General features: G+C 39.2%; 1 protein-coding gene across 1 annotated transcript in view; it reads right to left on the reverse strand.

Annotated features, from left to right (window-relative positions):
* Positions 1-20,871, reverse strand: part of LOC131255501 (AP-1 complex subunit gamma-2-like) — a 101,910-nt gene that overhangs the window by 71,724 nt on the left and 9,315 nt on the right. Inside the window, exons 4-6 of the mRNA XM_058256242.1 lie at positions 9,436-9,609; positions 8,825-9,001; positions 5,295-5,449 (exon numbers count right to left, since the gene is read on the reverse strand). Of these exons, the coding sequence (XP_058112225.1) occupies positions 5,295-5,449; positions 8,825-9,001; positions 9,436-9,609 (506 nt within the window). The remainder of the gene's footprint in view (positions 1-5,294; positions 5,450-8,824; positions 9,002-9,435; positions 9,610-20,871) is intronic.

Here is a 20,871-nt window from a genome sequence, read left to right on the forward strand (position 1 = left end):
ATTCGGTTTGCCCTCATGAAGACCTCCAACACCGGACTGCTACAATTACGAAAACACCGATTGTTTCTCTCTTCCCATACAGCCCAAATACCAGCCAACAATGATATCTTCCGTATTGCCTCCTTTCCTTTCCAATGCCTCCCCCATGTCATGCCCGGAAGTAGATTTCAGTAGATCCTAGCATAACCCAGGAAATTTTGAAACCTTTAAGGAACTTTCCCCATATTTCGTTAGCAAAGGAACAATGAAGAAAAAGATGATCCACCGTCTCCTCATCTTGCATGCACATTAAACATGCATTCGGCAACACCATATGCCTTTTGTGGAGATGCTCTCCCATTAGAAATTTGTTCCTTCCAACTAACCATGCCAAAGAAAAACCATAAATAAACTGAGGGGGGGGCATTATAACTGATTTCCCTTTCCAAAGAAAACCCATAGGGGGGCATTATAACTGATTACCCTTTCCAAAGAAAACCCATAAATAAACTTATAGAAAGATTCAGCCAAAAAATTTCCAAATTTTGCTTTAATCCACAACATAGAACCCCTTCTCACCCAGCATTGACTTGGCTTTTTGAAGCATTTTTAGCAACTTGATCGTCTCTTCTACTTCATTTTCCAACAAATTGCTCTACATAAAGGAGTCCATATCACCTCATTCTTTTCAACAGAAAAACAACGAGCAACCAAAATATTCGGATCCAAAGTTATAGTAGCCAACCTTGGGAAAACTTCTTCAAGCAGCTTCTCACCCATCCAAACATCTTTCCAAAATCAAATGCTAGTAACACTCCCCAAAGAAAAGCCAACCCCCTACTTTCTCCTGAGTTTTGTTATTGCTTTGCAAACCCCCAATGCTTTATATAGAGAAGACTCTCTAATCCATTTTCCTCCTTCCTATACTCCATATTTCTCTACTATAATTTGTCTCCATAACTAGCTTCCACAGCCGCCCCCCCCCCCAAACCAAAAAAAGCCGCCGCAACCATTTCTCCAACAACGTTAGAATAATCAATTCCAAACTTCTTATTCTATCTCCCCCTTTTGAAACTTGCATAACACTCCCCTACTAACTAAATGGAATTGTGCTTCTCTTTGACCCCTCTTCAAAGAAAATCACTTCTAATTTTGTTTAAACGGATTAACACCGACTTTGGACATCTTAATAGAGACATAAAATAGATCGGGAGATTAGACATTGGCACCTTTATCAATCTTAATCTTCCTCCTAAAGATGATTGTCATCTTTTGCAACTTGATAGCTTCCCTTTGAACCTTTCCACTACCTTATCCTACAAATGTTTAGAAAATTTACCTATGCATAATGTTATACCTAAATAGGTCGAAGGAAATGATCCCAGTCGACATCCGAAGATTCAAGCATACTCACCCACCATTTCTTTCGACATTTGAATCCCTAACAATTCGTTGATACTTATGTTCACCCTTAAACCTGAACCTGCCTCGAAGCAAATAAATATCCTCTTCAAATTGTCCACCTTTTGCAGATCCTCATCACAAAATAGAATCATATCATCTGCATATAATAAGTAAGATACCTAAAATTCTGACTTATCCACCTAAAACCTACTATGAGTTCTACATCCACTCCTCTTTGTTGCATATGACTTAGAGCCACCATCACCACAACAAATAGATACAAAGATAGCGGGTCCCCTTGTCTCAAACCTCTCAATGCTATAAAAAAAAAAAAAAAATAGCCTTTCAAAGATTCATTAACCAAAATCGAGAACTTAGCTAACATTACACAGCTCTGTATCTAGCTTCTCCTTTTCTAACCACAGCCCAACTGACCTAATATATAATCAAGAAAACCCCAGACCACATAATCTTATGCCTTTTCTATATCTAGTTTTCAAACAACCCCTTTTTTTCTTTTCTTTATGATTCATTTACCAAAATCAAGAACTTAGCCAACATTACACAAATCTGTATCCAGCTTCTCCATTTCTAACCACAACCCAACCAACCAAAAATATAATCAAGAAAACCCTAGCCCGCATAATCAAATGCCTTTTCTATATCCAGTTTGTGAACAACCCCCCTTTTTTTCTTTTCTTTATGTCGAGAATTAATTACTTCATGTGCAATCAATGCACTATCAACCATCTATCTGTCTACTACAAAGGCACCTTGCAATTTAGAGATCACCCCACTCAGCACTTCCCGGAACCATGAAGCCAGAATCCTTGCTAGTTTCTTATAGGGACTACCCAAGAAACTAATTGGACAGAAATCTTACAAGCTCCCCACACCTTTTTTGGAATCAAAGCAATGAAGGTAGTACCCAATTCTTACCTGTGCTATGAAACTCGCTTATAAAAGCAACCAAATATTTTTTTTTATTAATTCCCAAAATTCCTCAAAGAAGGCTACAGAATAGCCATCTAGACTCGAAGCTTTATCCTTTCCTAACTCGTTAGTAGCTCGCTTGATTTCCTCTTCCAAGAAGGGCTTTTCCACACCTTCTGCCTCCACCCTCGATATTTTATCAAAGAACAAGTTCTCCAGTTTCGGTCTAGCCCACTTTTCCTCAAAACAGAGGCTTTGTAGAAATCCACAATTGTATTACACACCTTTGTTTTTTCCTCTACACTCTACCTTCCCACTAGCGCCTCTTTATTGAAATTTAAAAAACAAAAAAACAAAAAACAAAAAAACAAAAAAAAAAAAAAGCTAGGAAATAAAATAGAAAGGACATAGGAGAGGCCTTCCATAAGGGCAGCCCATGTGTAAAAGATGTCGAGCTTTCTTTTACTTTAGATTAGTAGGACGGTGTGAACCACAGGTGCATGTAAAGATATAGGACATGCCAATATAGAATTGTATTCAAGATCTAAGCCATTCATCAAGTGACCCCAATGCCTATGTCATGACCTAAAATCAAGACGATCAGATACCAGCCACATGAATGAGGAATGCTAACGGCATCCCTTCATGTTAGATGAAGAGTGCATTTTTGCATGCTCGCTAAAACATTGTACTTGTAAATATCTGGGGCCATTCATATACAGAACAACTCTTTTCATGTTTGGCTCAAAACTCAAGCAAGCCCACTCATCAAGCAATCACTAACCTCACATGCATATCATGTTTAAATACCTTTGCTTTAGTAGTGCACTGGACCAGCGAAGAAAATATCTTATGCATCCAAGTGGTTGCAAAGACATAGGATTGCTCACATTGAAAAAACCATAAAAGGGTGAAAAAAGGATATAGGTAGGGGGAGGGCTGCAATGTAGGGAGCTCAATGTCCAAAAGGCTTTTGCTCCTCATATTCATAGATGTTCAAGACATCATGATTCATGTCGAAAAAGATGCCTATATATTAGAGAAATCAAACCTTTGCTTGGTAATTTCAAATCGAAAAACCACATAAATCTTTGAAAATGGGAGGTTTTTTTCTCTTTTTAGTGAAACCATCACACGACAAAAGAAATATGATGAGAAGCTAGGTTGTATTGTTGGGTAAAGATCAGCATAAGCTGATGAAGATTCACCATAAGGAGACAGGAAAGAGATTACATGGATAATCTCCAAATCATTTCTGCTGCTGGAAGACCATTGGTCTGTTTTCTATTATGACAATTGCACGATTGCTGGTTGTGATCAAAGATCAAGCCCCAGACAAGATAGTAGAAGCATCTTTGTCGAAGCTTAATATCAAAACGAAAACAGCAAAATTGTTGCAGTTGCGATTCAAGCAGCAACCACAGATAGGAACTGATCAGCAACTGGAAATAATGGATTTAAATGAAACAAACCTAATAATGAAGTAACCATGCCAATTGGAAGAAGAAATACAATGTATGTAGATGGTATGGATATGGCATGAAATCATCCACGGAAATATATGAACTCTGAAGGAAGCAGACTGCAAAACAGGAGACAGAGAAAGATACACAGCAAATTATTAATTATTAAAACTTATTTTCAGCACTTACACGGTTCAAATTGTTTGGCAAAATCTAGATTATTAAGTGCTTAAATTAATTATCACTGAAAATATGGGTCTTTTTGTCAGCTTCCCTCCCTTCACTTTAATGCTGAAAGCTGATTGCTATAAGTGGTGGTGCATTAAAATTTCTTTTGACTTTTTCATTAAAATTTTCTTTTGACTTTTTCATTAAAATATCCCTAAAATTATTTCAAAATTACAATTCAGAACTTGTTTTTTTGAAAGGCAAAAAACTTCATTAAAGACAATAACACAGTGAACTAATCTCTGTCCAGGGGACAAAACCTAAGTTACTAAGAGGAATGCACCACGAATGAGATTCAGAAATTGATAAGTTAAGAAGGAGAATAAATTAACAAGATATGCTGTTTGACAATTCTGAGGTTGAAAAGAGATAACACCCTTTCATGGGAGAATAAAGATACATCAATGTGCAAGCTATGATACGCTCACATTGATACGGACAAAGTTACAGGTACGGAAGCGTTAGTACAACCTGGCAGTATCCAGAAAAGCTTGCATACAGACGTGGTTGTGAGTACACTTCCAATATATAGGAAAGCTATCACTGTCGCATAATCTTAAAGATGAGATTATTATAAATTTGTTAAGTGCCAAAAATAGTCAAAGATAGTAAGAGAAAATATTCATCTCTTTATCATTTTGTATTATAGTTGTATAGCTTTGTAATATAATACATAAACATAGTATATGATGTGGGGTAGATGTTACCTTGCAAATCATATCTGAATAGCTAAGAAGACAGTGACATACAGCAATGGACATATCCAAGCCATGTCCCATATCTATATCCCATCATCTGGATACTGAAAGTCCAGGACTTTATTGGGTATGAAGGTATCAGCAAGAAAGAAATATAAAATGTTCAACCATCACAGAATACTTGTAGCACCAACAAAATTTTAAATGAATGTTGCTTACTTTTGTTCTTCTGTTCTTCTTCTTCTTCTTCTTTTGGAAAAGTGTTGCTGACATTTTTCTATCAATAAATATTTTTGAAAAATTTTTAATTGATAAATATTGTTGACAAATTAGTTGAACTGTATAAATTTCACAAGAAATCTCTTTTACGAATGGCAAGAGATAAACAACTAATCACTAAAAGGTCAACTCTGCAGTTCTGCACTCTCCTACAAAATGCAGTATTCAGTATAACTCTCACAGAGCCATAGTTACAAAATTGATTTTTCAACAGTCATGAACTAACCACATTGGCATATCCATCCAAAACCAAACAAGCTACAGAAGCCAATTGTGCCCTAGGATGATAGGCACCAAAAGGAAATCTGACCTTATATTGTTGTCACGGTTTGACAGGAATCTTCCCAAAATATTAATAGCAAGCACACGTAGGCCACTATTAGCTTCAATGCCCATAATAGTTGCCACGCATTCATACAGTATGGCATTCCCTGCATTTTTGTTCGACTCGGTTTTTGCTGCCACCTGAAGTAATCCAACAACATCAAGAGATGTATAGAAGTAGAAGCAGTAGATATATTAATGAAGCAATTCACTTTTTTTTTAAAGGATATGAAGCATATTCTTATAACTGATCATTTTTTAACCCTTTATCAGCTCAAACTTCAATGGCACAGTAGCTAGAATTGAAGGGGATCTAATAACCAAAAGCACAGTGCCACTTTGTAATCACAATGCAAAAAAAGATGAGACAAATGCAACAAAAACTGAAGGGTATCTAATAACCAACAGCACAATGCCACTTTTTAATCACGATGCAAAGGTAGATAAGGCGAATGCAACAAAATTTGAGTGCAGGAACAATTGGAAATACAAATAAATAAAAAAGAACATAAGATGTATTAGGGGCTTTTTTTTGTACTCTAACCCTAGGTATTCAGTAATGGTAACAGTGGCTGTGACAGCCACCAAATTACCATTACAATATGGGTTGTAACGGCTGTTACGGCCAACTTCAATTAAAAAGAAAAAGGAAAAAAAAAAGCTGCCGCGGCCTTGTAACAGGCCATTATGGACTATTTTTCTGTAACGGCCATTACGGCCCCGTAATACAACAGTTCCCACCATTACCATTACACAATGGCCACTATGTAACCGTTTTTTAATACCTTGCTCTAACCTCCTTATATATTCCAAAGTTAAAATTACCTCCCTCTTAATTCTCAACACCTTAGAAACATAATCCCCCAACCTAACTCCCAGCTCTGGTCCCCCACTCCCTCTCTCTCGTTTTATATATATATAGGAAAAAATTCACTTGGGAACTGGTTGTCATGAGAACCCTTTCAGAACTCATCCCCCATGTTGCATAGATGCAGTTCAAGCCAAACAAAGCCTTCATCTAGTTGGATGAAGAGTCATGAAAAAACCAAGTTGTTTTGCAACTCTGGTGGCCCTGGTGAAAATCAAGGGTGATTATCCCCTTCAACTTTGTACCCTTTATTGTGGTCCACCTAAGTTTTGGATTAGTTGATTTCTGGGCCCTAAGGGTGTCATGAGGTGAATCTAGCAAGATGTGCACACATCATGTGGGATGAGTTTTCACGGAAGTTATTTGCAAATCGATTCCTAAGAGATTATTACCCATATGAAGTGAACATCAGACTACTCAAAGTATATCAACGTAGGAGGCATGCGTTACCCGTGTCAATGCGGTTAGATGACAGGTACGGGTCGGGTCTCTAGAGGCTGAAGACCTTACACATGTGTTCGCGGCATGTGTAAGTTGTTTGGAAGAGATATTTGGACTGTTGGATTGCGATGATGGTGTGATCGGACCGTTGGATGGCTGTAGCCCACCTTCATTCCGTTATCATCGGGGTCCATCGGGCATCTTGGATTTGATTTTATTTTATGCAAATTTTATTTATTTGAGTTTTAAGACTATGCAAACAATTTTTCTGCGAATTTCTTTTTAAAAAACTTTTTTAGTAGGGGTATTTTGGTCAGTTAATATAATTCTGAATTTATAAGAGTGTTTTGCCCTGAACCTCAAAGGTAATGCTATGTTATCTTTACGAAAAAGAGAGCTTTTGCTTCAAGGCCGGACGATTCCGTCTTCAACTTCCAGTGATTGGAAGAGGGCATGAAGCCCAAGGAAATAATTTCTCATCTTCTCCTCATCTCTCCTTTCTTTTCTTAAAGTATTCTTTTCTTTAAACCTATTTTCTTCATTTTTCTTCTAAATTATTTAAATCTAGAAGCCGATCCCTCTTCTTTTCAATCCAAATCATTAGATTTAAGAAGAACTTAATCCCTGCATATACATTTTTTATCTTCTTGAAATCGCATCACCCAAGGCCCTAAATTTGAACTATAATCAAATAATCATCCATTTTTCTGAATTTTATTCCAGATTTCCCTATCCATAAAATTCCTATTTCTTGTATTAGAAAATCCACTTGGATCGTCGGACAGACCCATTGCGAGGCGAAAGTCCTATCTTTCGCAGGATCCGACTAAATTCAGATTTTAAGGTTCAATACAACGTGTTTGTGATGGATGGCCGTGATCATTGCTGAATTTTCCTTAGTTCCTTCTTGTTTCATGATGTATAATGCTGATTTTTTATTGTTAATGCTTGCATAAATCCACCCCAAATTCCGCATTCATTTAGGGTTAGATTAGGCTGTCCTACACCACCATATAGGAAATTTTCGCCTAGGACCTGGTTTCATGAGAACGCATGAGAACCCTTTCAGAACTCGTCCCCATTGTGTATGCTATCCAGGCCATACAAATGGTTTAACAGAATGTCACAGAAACAAATGGTTGTGTAATGGAGGATAGCCTGTAATGGAGGTTTGCCTGTTATATAGATAGAGGTCATAATGGACCGGGCTAGACCTAGTCGAGGGTTGGCCCAAGCCCAACCTAATCCCTGGACCTAATGGAATGAAAATGTCTTGGCCCTTCCTCTAGCCCTAATTGGCTTGGCTAGGCCAGGGCTGACCTTATAAGGAAAATACCTAAGTGATAAAAGGTTTTTAATAGGCACAATTTTAAAACTTTTGAGGGGACATCGTCCATCCTCAACAAATTTTACATATGAACGGTTTGGATCATTAAAACATGACCTGGATCCAATGATTATATGTATACTACACATGTAAGTCAATAGGGAATCATTAAACCATTATAATGGCGGCTCACTTAATGATTGGATCAGGCCATTCATCATTGGCCCTAGCCCAGCTCGGCCCTAGATTTGAGGCCTAGGACTAGCCCTCAGGCCAAGTTTAGGGAACCAAGCCCTGGCCTTACAAGGCCGGAGCAAGCGGCCTGGCCCATTCCCACCCCTACTTACACACACGCGCACACACCGAGAGAGAGAGAGAGAGAGAGAGAGAGAGAGAGAGAGAGAGAGAGAGTATGTTCATTTTGAGAGAGAGGGGGTATGCCCATTATAGAGAAAAGGGACCATTGAAAGAGAGAGCGAAAGACAGAGAGATGGTATGTAGGAAGTTATGTTACGCGACATGTAGTTCACCACAAAAATACGGTATCCATGAGTGTCTTGGCACCAAAATCTACACTTCCAAAATTGAAGGTAATAACTGACAAGTTGAGCTTTATACGTTACATTGTATTTTCATCTAACATCTGACATCGTAGGCATGTATAGAGAATGTTAGTTCAACTGGATGAAAACGAAATTAGAAAAGAAAAAATAACTGATCCTTCTTAGTCACTTTCAAAACATTGACTGGTTAAATGACCACAGTTTGAACCACAATTAACAAACAGAAGTCTTGTTGCCAACACATCCCAACACAGGTCATCAAAAGCCATAAAACAAATATACTGGCCAAAAATAGCAAGCAGGACATGAAAACTAACCTGGGCAAGAATGTCATTCATACTATCACTAGAATCTGCATCTCTATGGCCCAACATGCGCAAGAGTCTAAGCAATCGGATCTGTAGGAAAGGATCTGTAATCCCAGCAATGTCGTACTCAGGTGCATATGGACTCCCCATGAGGTCCTTCAGAACTCGAACCAAGTTGTCCGTGTACTTTTATGACCATGTCAAAATAATTCATCATGTAATCAGAAAAAGATCATATGAGTAAACTGCTTAATAATTAACATAACAGACTAAAAGATCCCAAATAAGCAGCAAACTTGTCTGCATTTTTGTTTATGCATGGAATGAAGAAAGCTGCCAAAGTTCAGGCAAGTCATGCATCATCATGATAATTATAAGAACCCAGGAAGTGAGCTTCTGCAGGTGGCAGTAAAATGGTGAATGTCCACCCATGTCAATATGGGCACATGCATACACATCCATGCCCAGGGAATTGAATCCCCAAATGACATTCACACCATACAGCAGTTGCATTATGAACAGTGTGAACTCTGACAGTTCTGCACAGGATAATAAAAAAATGTTTGCCAATAATTTGATATAGCTACATCCCCATGAGTAATTTGCAATAGTTAATCTACCTTTCTTAAATAGTCAAGAGCCTCCACGCTGGCTTTGCATAGTTCGGTACAGAGCTGAACTCCAGTTATTAGAACCCCATGATGTTTTTCTTTCAGTAAAGAAGCAGCAGGCGTCATAAAATTTTCCGCCAGATCTGGGACTTTCCTAATAATCCTTATAGAGCATAATGCAGCCTAAGAACAGAAGAAAGCATCATCAAGTACACTTGCAAAACAAAGAAAGCAGCACAAGATAAAAAGAAGTATATCACACCAAAAGTATATTCATTTTAATGGTAATGACTTTTTTCTTTTTTTTTCTTCTTTTTTAACAGCCTCAGAGATGCTGATTTGATTTCCTTTTTTTAAAATCAAGTAAAAAGCAGCTATATTAAGAAGCAGTTTCTATTTTATACATATATATATATATATGTGGAGACTGGAGAGAGAGAGAGAGAGAGAGAGAGAGAGAGAGAGAGAGATTTAGATCCTATTGATACATTATGACCACACATGTGGTCCCACGGTCACTCATGTGGTCCTCATATGTTTGTGTTTATGTTGGGCCTTTGTATTATGTTTGGGCTATAGCCTTTAGGCCCATAAGTCATGGGTTTATTTTATCTTTTAGTTAAGAGGGGTATAATTGTAATTTTCTGGTGTTAAGTGATTGTCCTAATTATAATAAAAGAGATGTAGGAGCATGTGGAGAATTCTAAGCTCACTCATCTCCTCCTTTTCCTCTCACTTTTCTTCTTTTCTTCATCATTTACTACATGGTATTAGGTCGTAAGTGATCGGATACCCCCCCCCTTCTCTGGGAAACTCTAACATGCTTGAGGCTGACCTAACCTAATCCCTTTCCTCGTTGCACCACCACTCGGTAAGTGGTGTAATCATGTTAAATAAAGTGGTGTAAGGCCCACTTTATGTTTTATCCATGTGATGGGTCAAAGTGGGTCATCCCACATCTACAATTGAACATACGGTCAGATTTGAAGACAAACTATGCATGAAAGTTGTTGATGGTACAGATTTAAAAATAAAAATAAAGGTATACAACTAAAAGCTAGAAAGCCAGTAATGATCTAGTTGATTATGTTCGTGGATATATGCATCCTTCTACTTATGTGACATCCAATGCAGTTGAAAGTTTTCTCTAGTGTGTTCAAAGTTCTTCCATTTATCAAGATGGATACCAAGAATGAATCAAAGAATAACATTATGTCTCCATCTGAGTCCATGTCTCTCCAAATCACATCGACTAAAATGAATGGAAAAAACTATCTACAATGGGCTACATCTATAGAGGTTTTTCTTATAGGAAAAAGAAAGGTGAAATATCTAACTTCGCTCAAACCTGATGAGGCCATTGCGATGGACTATTACGAATAGCATAGAGCCACATATCAATGCAAATGTCATCTTTTTCAAGTCTGAAATAATAATGCAGGGGCATTTTCACAACGGGCTCGAGTGGGGTGGCCTGTGGGATGCAGGGGCACACTCGGGTGGGCGGCCCATGTGAGGCGAGCCCCACCCGTGTGAGGCAGGTGGCTCGTGTGAGATGGAACCCATATGATGTGTGGCCCATGAGGGGGGTTTGGCGGAGAACCTAACCCATGGGATGTGGGGCCTGAGCTATGAGATAAAGGGATTGATTCACCATGCTCTATCAGTTTGAGCTTTTAGAGCAAGTGGTTAATTGTCTTGCGTCAAAGTGATATCAAAGCGAGAGGTCTCATGTTCGAGACTCCTGACTGTGGGTGATTAATGTAGGGGCATTTTCACACCGGGCTCGAGTGGGGTGGCCTGTGGGATGCAGGGGCACACTCGGGATGGGTGGCCCGTACAAACATTGAGACTATGCAAAGAAAAATGGAGGACTTCTGTGTCGCCAAATTCTTCTCTGGCCTCATACATGAGTTCGAACCCACGAGAGCTGAGATTCATGGAGGAAGTGAGATCCCATCAGTCTACATTTATCTTTGCACCTAGCAAAGGTGATGAGGGAGCCAAGGCAATCATGGTCGCAGTGGTCACTTTGGAGGTAGAAACTTTGAGGGAAGTCGTGTTGGAGGCAGGAATACTTGGACTGGTCATGGCACAGATTCTGGTGGCCATGCCTCTTCCTCCACAGCTACTTTTGCCAAGTCAAGTATAGGTTGTTTTACTTCTTTTAGAAGTGTCCCTTAGAGTGTTGATTCTAGCACTTCCAATCACATGACCGGTAAAAGTAGTATGTTGTCTCAGTTAGTCAAGTGCTCATCCATCCTTTCTATGACACTAGCTGATGGCACATCAACTCGTGTCTCTAGGGTGGGCACAATCTGTCCTACTTTAGATTCTCATTATCTTCAGTTTTGTGTATTCTTAAATTTCCTTTAAAATAACTGTCGGTAAACTAACCAAAGCCCTAAATTGTTCTGTCAAATTCTTTCCCAATGTGAATTTTAGGATCTAAAGGCAGGGAGGATGATTGGTGGAAAACATGAATTAAATAGACTCTATTACCTCAATCGAGGAATAAAAAGGACTGGATTTGCATTGTAAACCAACGTCTCTCCTCATTAGTGGCATTCCAAGCTTAGTCACCCATCCTTAAATAATTTTTAGGAGTGTTGTCCCATCTTTGTCATGTGTATCTAGGCTAAAACGTGAATCTTGCAAGTTAAGCAAGCATCATAGAGTGTCTTTTCTCTCACGTGACAATAAAGTAAGTGATGAACCCTTTTCTTGATACATTTAGATGTTTGAGGTCTTTCCAATTTATCTTATTTTAAATACTATTTTATCTTTGTGGATGATTACTCTAGAATGATAAGGTTATATTTGATGAAAATTTGTTCTGAGGTATTTATTTGTTTTAAAGAATTCCATATGCAAATACAAACTCAATTTGATGTTAAAATGTGTATTCTAATATCTGACAATGCTAAGGAATATACATCAAATTATTTTCATTCTTATCTTTTGTCCCATGAATCATTCATCGAAATCATGTACAAGAAACACCACAGCAAAACGGAGTTGCAGAACATAAGAATTGTCATTTACTTGAGGTTGCTAGGGCATTGTGATTAAATATGAAGGTTCCGAAAGGTTTTTGGAGTGATACAATTTTGACTGCATATTATCTCATAGACTGAATGCCTTCATCAGTCTTAGGTTGTAAAACTCATTTTCTGTCATATATCCCCAACGCCAACCGTTCTGTAAAACCTTTACTCTTCGTAAGGGTATATGCATTTATGCCCGACATCATATCACTAATTTTGTTTCCTTCGATGGCTTATATCTTTGTTTTTGTAGTTTGATTTGTCTTTGTCCTCTGTGTTTGTTCCTCACTCTTTCCAAAAGGATCTTAACAGTGATGGGTGGAAGCGGGCTATGGAAGAAGAGATGGTTGCACTGCATCACAATCAAACTTGGACTTCAACTAAACTACCAGCAGGAAAACATGCAGTAGGGTGCAAATGGATATATACCGTCAAGTACAATCCGATGGCTTGATAGACCATTTAAAGACTTGACTGTTGCAGAGGGATACACTCAAACTCTAGGGGTTGACTACTTTGAGACCTTTTCTCCTGTGGCCAATCTTCATTTTATACATGTGGTGATCTCTATTGTTGCAAATTTAGACTGGTCATTGTACCAACTTGATGTGAAAAACGTCTTTCTTCATGGAGATCTGCTTGAAGAAGTACATATCTACCCAAGTTTGTTGCTCAAGAGAAGTTAGATAAAGTCTTTCATCTAAAGAAATCAATTTGTGGATTAAAACAGTGTCCTCATGCTTGGTTCAACAAGTTTAGTAAGGTGGTATTTCAGTTTGGGATGAAACATAGTTAGGCATATCATTTGATATTTGTTCAATAAAGCAAGGCAGGTATTTTCTTTTTTTTTTTAAGTGATGAAATTTTGTTAAGGCCTGCCAGCAAAACTGAATAGGAAAAGAATAAAACAAGAAAAATAAATAAGAGCCCACCACCCCTAAGCGTAGCAGGAAACAAACACGTTGCCCAATAGGGGCACTACATGCAGTCCATTCAGATAACATCAATTTCTCCCCCATCACCACTGCCAAAAGAGGCCAAGACTGGTTACGGAATCATTTTTTATTCCTTTCTTCCCAAACGGACCACAAATCGCAGACAGTTAAAAGCCAAGTCAATCGGGATTACTTCCCCCCTCCTCCTTCATGCCAAGCCCAAAGAAGGTCCCACACTGACCCCAGTATTGCCCATGAAGCCCCATAGGCATCTAAGAAATAATCCCACATCTTTTGGGTAAACAGGCAGAATATGAAAAGGTGATCAACAGTTTCGGTGTCTTGCTTGCACATGCAACACATGTTCGGTATGATCAAAGAACTCTTCTGAAGGTTGCCAATCGTTAAAACCCTCTTTCTATCTACCAACCAAGTGAAGGCGGCTACTCTGGGAGGAGCACCATAAAGCCAAAATCTATATATATATATAGATGCCTCTCAAGAGAGTCATTGCAATCAGGCTGAAGCATACTATAAAAAGACTTAACCGAGAATTGTTCCAAACTATGCATCCGCCAAACAAGAGAGTTCGAATCCCCTGTTGGGTATGCGTGTTACAAGAAATCTAAAAGCGCAATGAGAACCTTTGCCTCATCATCCGTCAAATTCCTCCTACCAGGTGGAGCCCATGCTACCAACAATCCGCTCATGGAGTAGCAGTCCACCACCCTCAAATCAGCTGTGGGTGCGAGACTAGCTAGAATAGGGCAAATGATGCATAGGGAGCATCACCGCACCATGTGTCCTCCCAAAATCTAACTTTGGACCCGTCCCCTACAAAAAAGGACACGCCTTTCCAAAAAAAGTCTCTAGGCATCATCACCCATCTCCAAATATAACAAGCCATGTACAAAGAAGATCTCTTGGTTTCTCAACCACTGTCCTGAAGACCATGCTTGCTATAATCTCACACCAGAAACTTCCTTCTTCCTACCCGGACTGCCATAACCACTTCCCGAGAAGAGTTGAGTTCATGCTACTTAAAACCCGTAAGCCCGCCACACTTTGCATCACAGGCCTACAAACCTCCTCCCATTTCAACAAGTTAAATTCGAAGCTTCTTCAGATCCCCCCATAGAAAGTCCCTCCTTAGCTTTTCCAGTCTAGCCAACACCCCTTGAGGGCATTTAAAGAGGGACATAAAATAGATCGGCATATTCAAAAAACCACCTTTATCAAGGTTAAATGGCCACCGAGAGAGGTTACGACTCCTCCACTTGGATAGTTTTCTCTCGATTCTCTCTGTCACCTAATCCCATAAGTGTATCGCAGGCATTGTTTGTAATATCCCCGATATTATCGAAATATCCCCGATATGATTGTTATCTCCAGCTAGAATACTGATAACACTAGCAGGGATACTGATAACACTAGTAGTATTAGAAAATCCATGTATTAGCAATGTATCAATAAGTATCACCAATATTTATGCCTATGTAAATTCTATGTGTCACTTGTATCACTAATATCGCCAAGTCATCAATATCACCAAAATTTTGTTTATTAAAAAAACGTCATTTCAAAATTTTTATGGGCACATGGTTATATGCAGTGTTCAATTTTTCATTGATGATATTAACAATATCTCAATATTATCGTTATCACAACATGCGCGATATCAAGACCACAATCTTTCATTTTCTTTCCAGTTATTAATGATTTCTTGGCGAAATATCGTGTGTTGTCGATATTATGAAATATCGATGGATATTTTGGATAGAAGGTTGGATAGATGGTTGGATGGTTAGATGGGATGGATGGGATGATTGGATTGATTTCTTATGATGTCACGTGCATTTAGGCCCCCATTAAATGGAAGCTGATGATGTACACATTCTTTTTGCAATTTTTTTATTTCTAAATATGCAAATGTGTATTTTAGTAGCTCCTGAAGTTTCGCTAAAAATTCCATCATTTTCCCCGTGTTTCCCCACATTTCTAGTTATTAATGATCTTATCGGCAATATCAATATTGTTCTTATATCTCCAGCCAACGAAACTTGTAGAGATATTGATACTTCAAACATTGATTGCAGGTTTCCTAAATCATAACGGGAGCCCCAAATAAAAAGAAGGGAAAGAACCAACCTTACAACCAAAGGAGGAAGCCAAATTTGGGATATCTTCTTCAAATACATGTACTCCATGAAGTTCACTTTTTCCCACATTAATATTCAACCCAGAAACCACCTTGAAACACATTACCACTTCCTGCATATTGTCCACCATAACCAGATCTGCTTGCCTAAAGTCTTTCAACCCATCCGCACCTTCGACCTTCAAAATAAGGGCAATAAAAGAAGACCCCGACTCGGTTGAAAAACTTCCATCCTGAAAGAATTCTTGCAGATAATCCAACACATCTTTTCACCACATTACGGACGACCTAAAAGAAAGCAATTGGAAAGTCATCGGGTCTTGGAGCTTTGTCTCTCCCTAAATCATCCACAACTTCTTTGACTTCAACTTTTGATATCAACTTCTCCAACAAACGAGCAGCTTCCTCGAGGATTTTGTCTAAATGAAGAAGATCTAACCTTGGTCGGGATCAAGGTTCTTTGGATAAAAGCCTCTGATAATATCCAACTATAGCCTAACATACCTTCTTCTTCTCAAGTCTAGAGCCATCCACTACCAATGACAAGATACAATTGCATCTTGCTCTAGCCTGCATCTTGCTCTAGCCAAAGCAACATAATGGAAGAAGTGTGTATTCTTATCACCATCCTTGAGCAACAAGGTCCTCGAACACTATCTCCACTTAATTTCCTCCTCCTTGAGATACTTGGAATATTCTAACCCCAACACCACCCACCTCTCGATGTCCTCGTCTGTCGCCTCGTCTCCTTCCTCCTTAAGATCAATAACATGAAGTTCTTCCAAATTTCCAACAACATCAACTCTCTAGTTGCGAAAACCACCTCGCTTCACTCCTTTAATTTCTCTTTGAGAAGTTTCAGCTTCTTGTGGAGCCTAAATCCAACCTTACCATTCACTTGAAAGGAGTTCCACCAATCTATCGTCATTTCTACAAATCCTTCCACCTCCAGCCACATCAACTCAAACCAAAAAGGTTTCGTGCCCCATTTCTCAACCTCGACCTAAAGCAAAATCGGCTTGTGGTCGGACGTAGGTCTCAGCAAACCTCTTAGCTAAACCAAACGGAACCTAAGCATCCACAGTGGATCCACAAAAAAAATCTATCCAGTTATTATTGTGTTAGTTGTATATGTGGATGATGTCATTGGTACTAGCACTGATGGCATAGGTATTTCTCAATTAAAGAAGTTCTTACAGCAACACTTTTATACAAAGGATTTAGGTTATGTTTGATACTTTTTGGGTATTAAGATAACAAGATCGAATGTGGGAATTAACTTGTCTTAGCGAAAGTATGTGATGGATTTATTAGAAGAGACAGGTCTGTTAGCTAAGCCAGTTGAAGCTCCTATAGGATACTAATTCAAAGTTGAGTATAGATGAAGAGGAAGTATTTGATGATCTAGGGAGATATCTCTGGCTAGTTGGCAAATTGATCGATTTAATAATTACATGACTAGACATCTCTTTTCCAGTCAGTGTAGTTAGTCAATTTATGCAGGCTCCTCGTATGTCTCATATGGAGGTCGTGCATTGCATACTTAGATATTTAAAGGGAGCTTCTCGTTGTGCAATTCTCTACAAGCGAAATGGACATCTTTGAGTATAAGGGTTTCCTAACACAGACTAGGTTGGCTTTCCTTTTTATAGGCAGTCAGTCGACCATAGATTGTACGTTTGTAGGAGGAAATCTGATTACATGGAAAAGCAAGAATCAAAACGTTGTTACTCGGTCTAGTGCAGAAGTAAACTACGGGGTTATGGCTCATGCAACTTACGAACTTGCTTGGCTGAAGACATTATTATGCGAGCCCAAGTTCATGGTGGATGCCCCTATGAGATTGTATTGTGATAATCAAGTAGAACCTCATATAGCCAACAATCCAATCTATTACGACATAACCAAGCACATTTAAGCCGATTGTCACATCATTAGAGAGAAGGTTGCTAACAAGGAAATATGATCGTCATTTGTTAAGTCCCAAGATCAAGTGGTAGACATGCAAGTCAAGCTCATCTAGACAGGTTCTTTGTCAAGCTAGGCATCCATGATATATATATATATATATATATATATATATATATAAAAGCTTGAGGGGGTATGTTTAAGCATTAGGACCACACGTGTGGGGCACCCTAGCCACATATGTGGACCCACGGTCACTCATGAGTAGACTTGTACACGTTTCAAACCCAGTTGGGCTTGGCATAGCTCGGCTTGGCTCGGCTCGGCCAGTAGCTAACCCCAGCTCGAACTCGACTCGGCTCGGTCCTCAAGCCTGACTGGCCAGCTCAACTCGGTTCGGTCAACAGCTCGGGCCAGTTCGAGCCTCTGCGACATTTTATCAAACACATCAAGTGCATCTTCAATTTCTCACGGAATGCAAAACAATAACAACACTTTACAGGTATTTCATCAAACACTCGGCAAGCAATATCAAAATCAAGATATGAGCAAAATGTATGCACTCGAAACATAGTGATTTGTTTCATATCCATTCCTTCCTCGCCACCAGCCGTTCCTGCGGAGAATGTATGCACCCGAAACAACACTACATTGAGTCATTTCATCAAACACTTGGCGAGCAGCATCAATATCAAAATAATCGAGTCACCGAGCCGATTCGATCCGAGTCAATTCGAGTTGAGGTTCGATCCGAGTCAATTTGAGTTGAGGTTCGATCCGAGTCAAGTCGAGCTCAAGCAAGCTCGAACTCAGCTCGAAATTTTTTCGAGCTCCAAAAACCAGCTTGACTCAGTTCGAATCCAATTTTGAGACAAGGCGAGTCGAGCTTTCTGAGTCGAGTCAAGCGAGTTGACCGAGCTAACTCAACTCAAGTACAGCTCTACTCATAAGTCATGTGGTCCTCATATGTTTGGGTTTATGTTGGGCCTTTGTCATAAGTTTGGGCTAGTCTTTAGACCCATAGGCTATGGTTTATTTTATGTTTTAGTCAAAGGGGTATAGTTATAATTTTCTTGTATTAAGTGATTGCCCTATTTATAGTAAAAGAGACATGGGGGTGTGCAGAGCATTCTCAACTCTCTCCTCTCCTTCTCCTTTTCCTCTCACTTTTCTTCTTTTCTTCTCTTCTCCATCATTTACAAAAGATATCATGTAGGAAACTCTGACAAGGGCACCATGCAGCATCTCATCATTTCGACACGAGCCCCAAGGTCACACATCTTTTTCTCCAAAAGAAAATAAAATAAATGCTATTGCAATCTCCTAGCTTGTCTCAAGAAAACAATGAGGATGCCACTGAAGTGGGCCCCTATAAGAGTTTGTTTGCTCACACAAATGGATCAAAATAAATGTGACAGGCACTAAAATTTGAAAGAGGAAAAGAAAAAGATTATGACAATAAAAGAAGGCAAACAGCCCCAAAACAGTACCAAGAGAGCAGTGAAGACCACTCGCAGAGTCAAACAAAGAATATTCAATATCCATAGATAGAGTATATCTTCATAAAGCCTTCTAGATTAACTTTCCCTTCTTTTTTCTTTTTCCTTCTTTCTTTTTTTTGTTTATATATATATATATATATCGAGAGAGAGAGAGAGAGAGAGTAATGGTCTCCTGCAAACCATCCCGCAGGATACTTTGGTGCGGTCTAATTCCCAGTGGTATTGGGAACTTAGATAAGGTGGATGTAATATAATAAGTTAGTGAAATCCACTACAACTATTATGTTATAGATGGAAATTTATCCATAGGGCTAAAAAATCATCCGAATTAATGATTCAAGTGGGCCACACCAAGGGAAACAATCAAAGAGGGGATGCCTACCGTTGGATTTTTACATGGCTCACAGTGATGTTTATGTGAAATCCAATCCAACAATTATCTTTTTCATGAAAATTCATACATGGGGATGAAAAATTAGGCCCATGAGTGATTTATGTGGGCTACACCAAGTGAAAAAATTTGAATGAGGGATATTCTTTGCACTATTTCTTCTTATGTGGCCCACTTGAATTATGAAAGTGAATAATGTTTTAGCCCTATATCTAAATTCACATCACACACCTTGTGATTGGAGTGGATTTCAAATACACATCACTATGAGGCACATCGAAGCTCTTCCCATCATGATTTGCTCGCGCAAAGCTCTTCCCATCTTGATTTGCTCAAGCACCCACGGGCTACTTCCTTGGTCGGCATCATTGCACACCAACCAGGGTGGGCTGGGAGTCGCCCCACCATGATGTGTATGTGAAATCCATTTTGTCCATAAGGTTAGCAAAAAAAATGTTTAGCTATATGGCAAAAAAATCAGCTACATCAATAATTATGGTGCGCCACATGAAAGGAATAGGCATGGGGATGCTCACCATCCAAACTGTGTCATTTGGTTTGGCCCACATAAATCAAGCATGGGTATAATTGTTATACCCCACGTATGAATTTTTTCAATGAAGCTAATGGTTGGAGTGGATTTCACATAAAAAGTACGATGGACCATGTAAAAATGCAATGATATGCATCCCTTCTCCCATTGTTTCCTTTAGTGTGGCCCACCTAAAGCATAAATCTACATGTTATCTTAGCCCTACAGCTAAATTTCCAACAATTACCTAATGGTCGGAGTAGATTTCACGTATGCATTACTATAGGGCCCACCCTATCTAAGTTCCCAAGAGGATAGGGAGATGGAGCGCACAAAGGCGACGTCGGAATTCGGATTAGATACTGACAGGTTGAGTAGCGAGAGTCGCTACTGAAGTGACATAACCAAGTTCCGTGGACCCCACTATGATGTATGTGTCGTATCCACAATGTCCATCCATTTGGAGATATTATTTTAAGCCATGAGCCAGAGAATGAGGCAGATCCAAAGCTTTAGTGGACCCCACCATAGAAAACAGTGGGAAGATTGATGCCCACCATTGAAACCTTTCTAAGGCCCACCATGATGTTTTTTTGAAATCCAACCTGTTTAAAAGTTAACAAAGACATTAAAGAAGGGAAAATACAAATATAAGCTTGATCGAAAACTTTTGTGGCCTTTAGAAGTTTTTAACGGTGGCGTCACTCTCCCCACTGTTTTCTGTGGCGGGGTCCACTGGAGCTTTGGATGTGACTCATTCTTTGGATATTACCCTAAAATGATCTCTCCAGATGGATGGACGGCATGGATACAAAACATATATCATGGTGGGGCCATAGAATTTGCTTACGTCACTTCAGTTGCGCTATTCAACCTGTCAGTAGCCAATCCGTGCCCGCACAAAGGTTCTTGCGGTGAAATTGGATTGTGTACTAAGTCATTCAGTACGCTGACTCGGTACGCACTTATCGT

This window comes from Magnolia sinica, chromosome 9, assembly GCF_029962835.1.
Source record: "Magnolia sinica isolate HGM2019 chromosome 9, MsV1, whole genome shotgun sequence".
Classification (NCBI taxonomy): domain Eukaryota; kingdom Viridiplantae; phylum Streptophyta; class Magnoliopsida; order Magnoliales; family Magnoliaceae; genus Magnolia; species Magnolia sinica.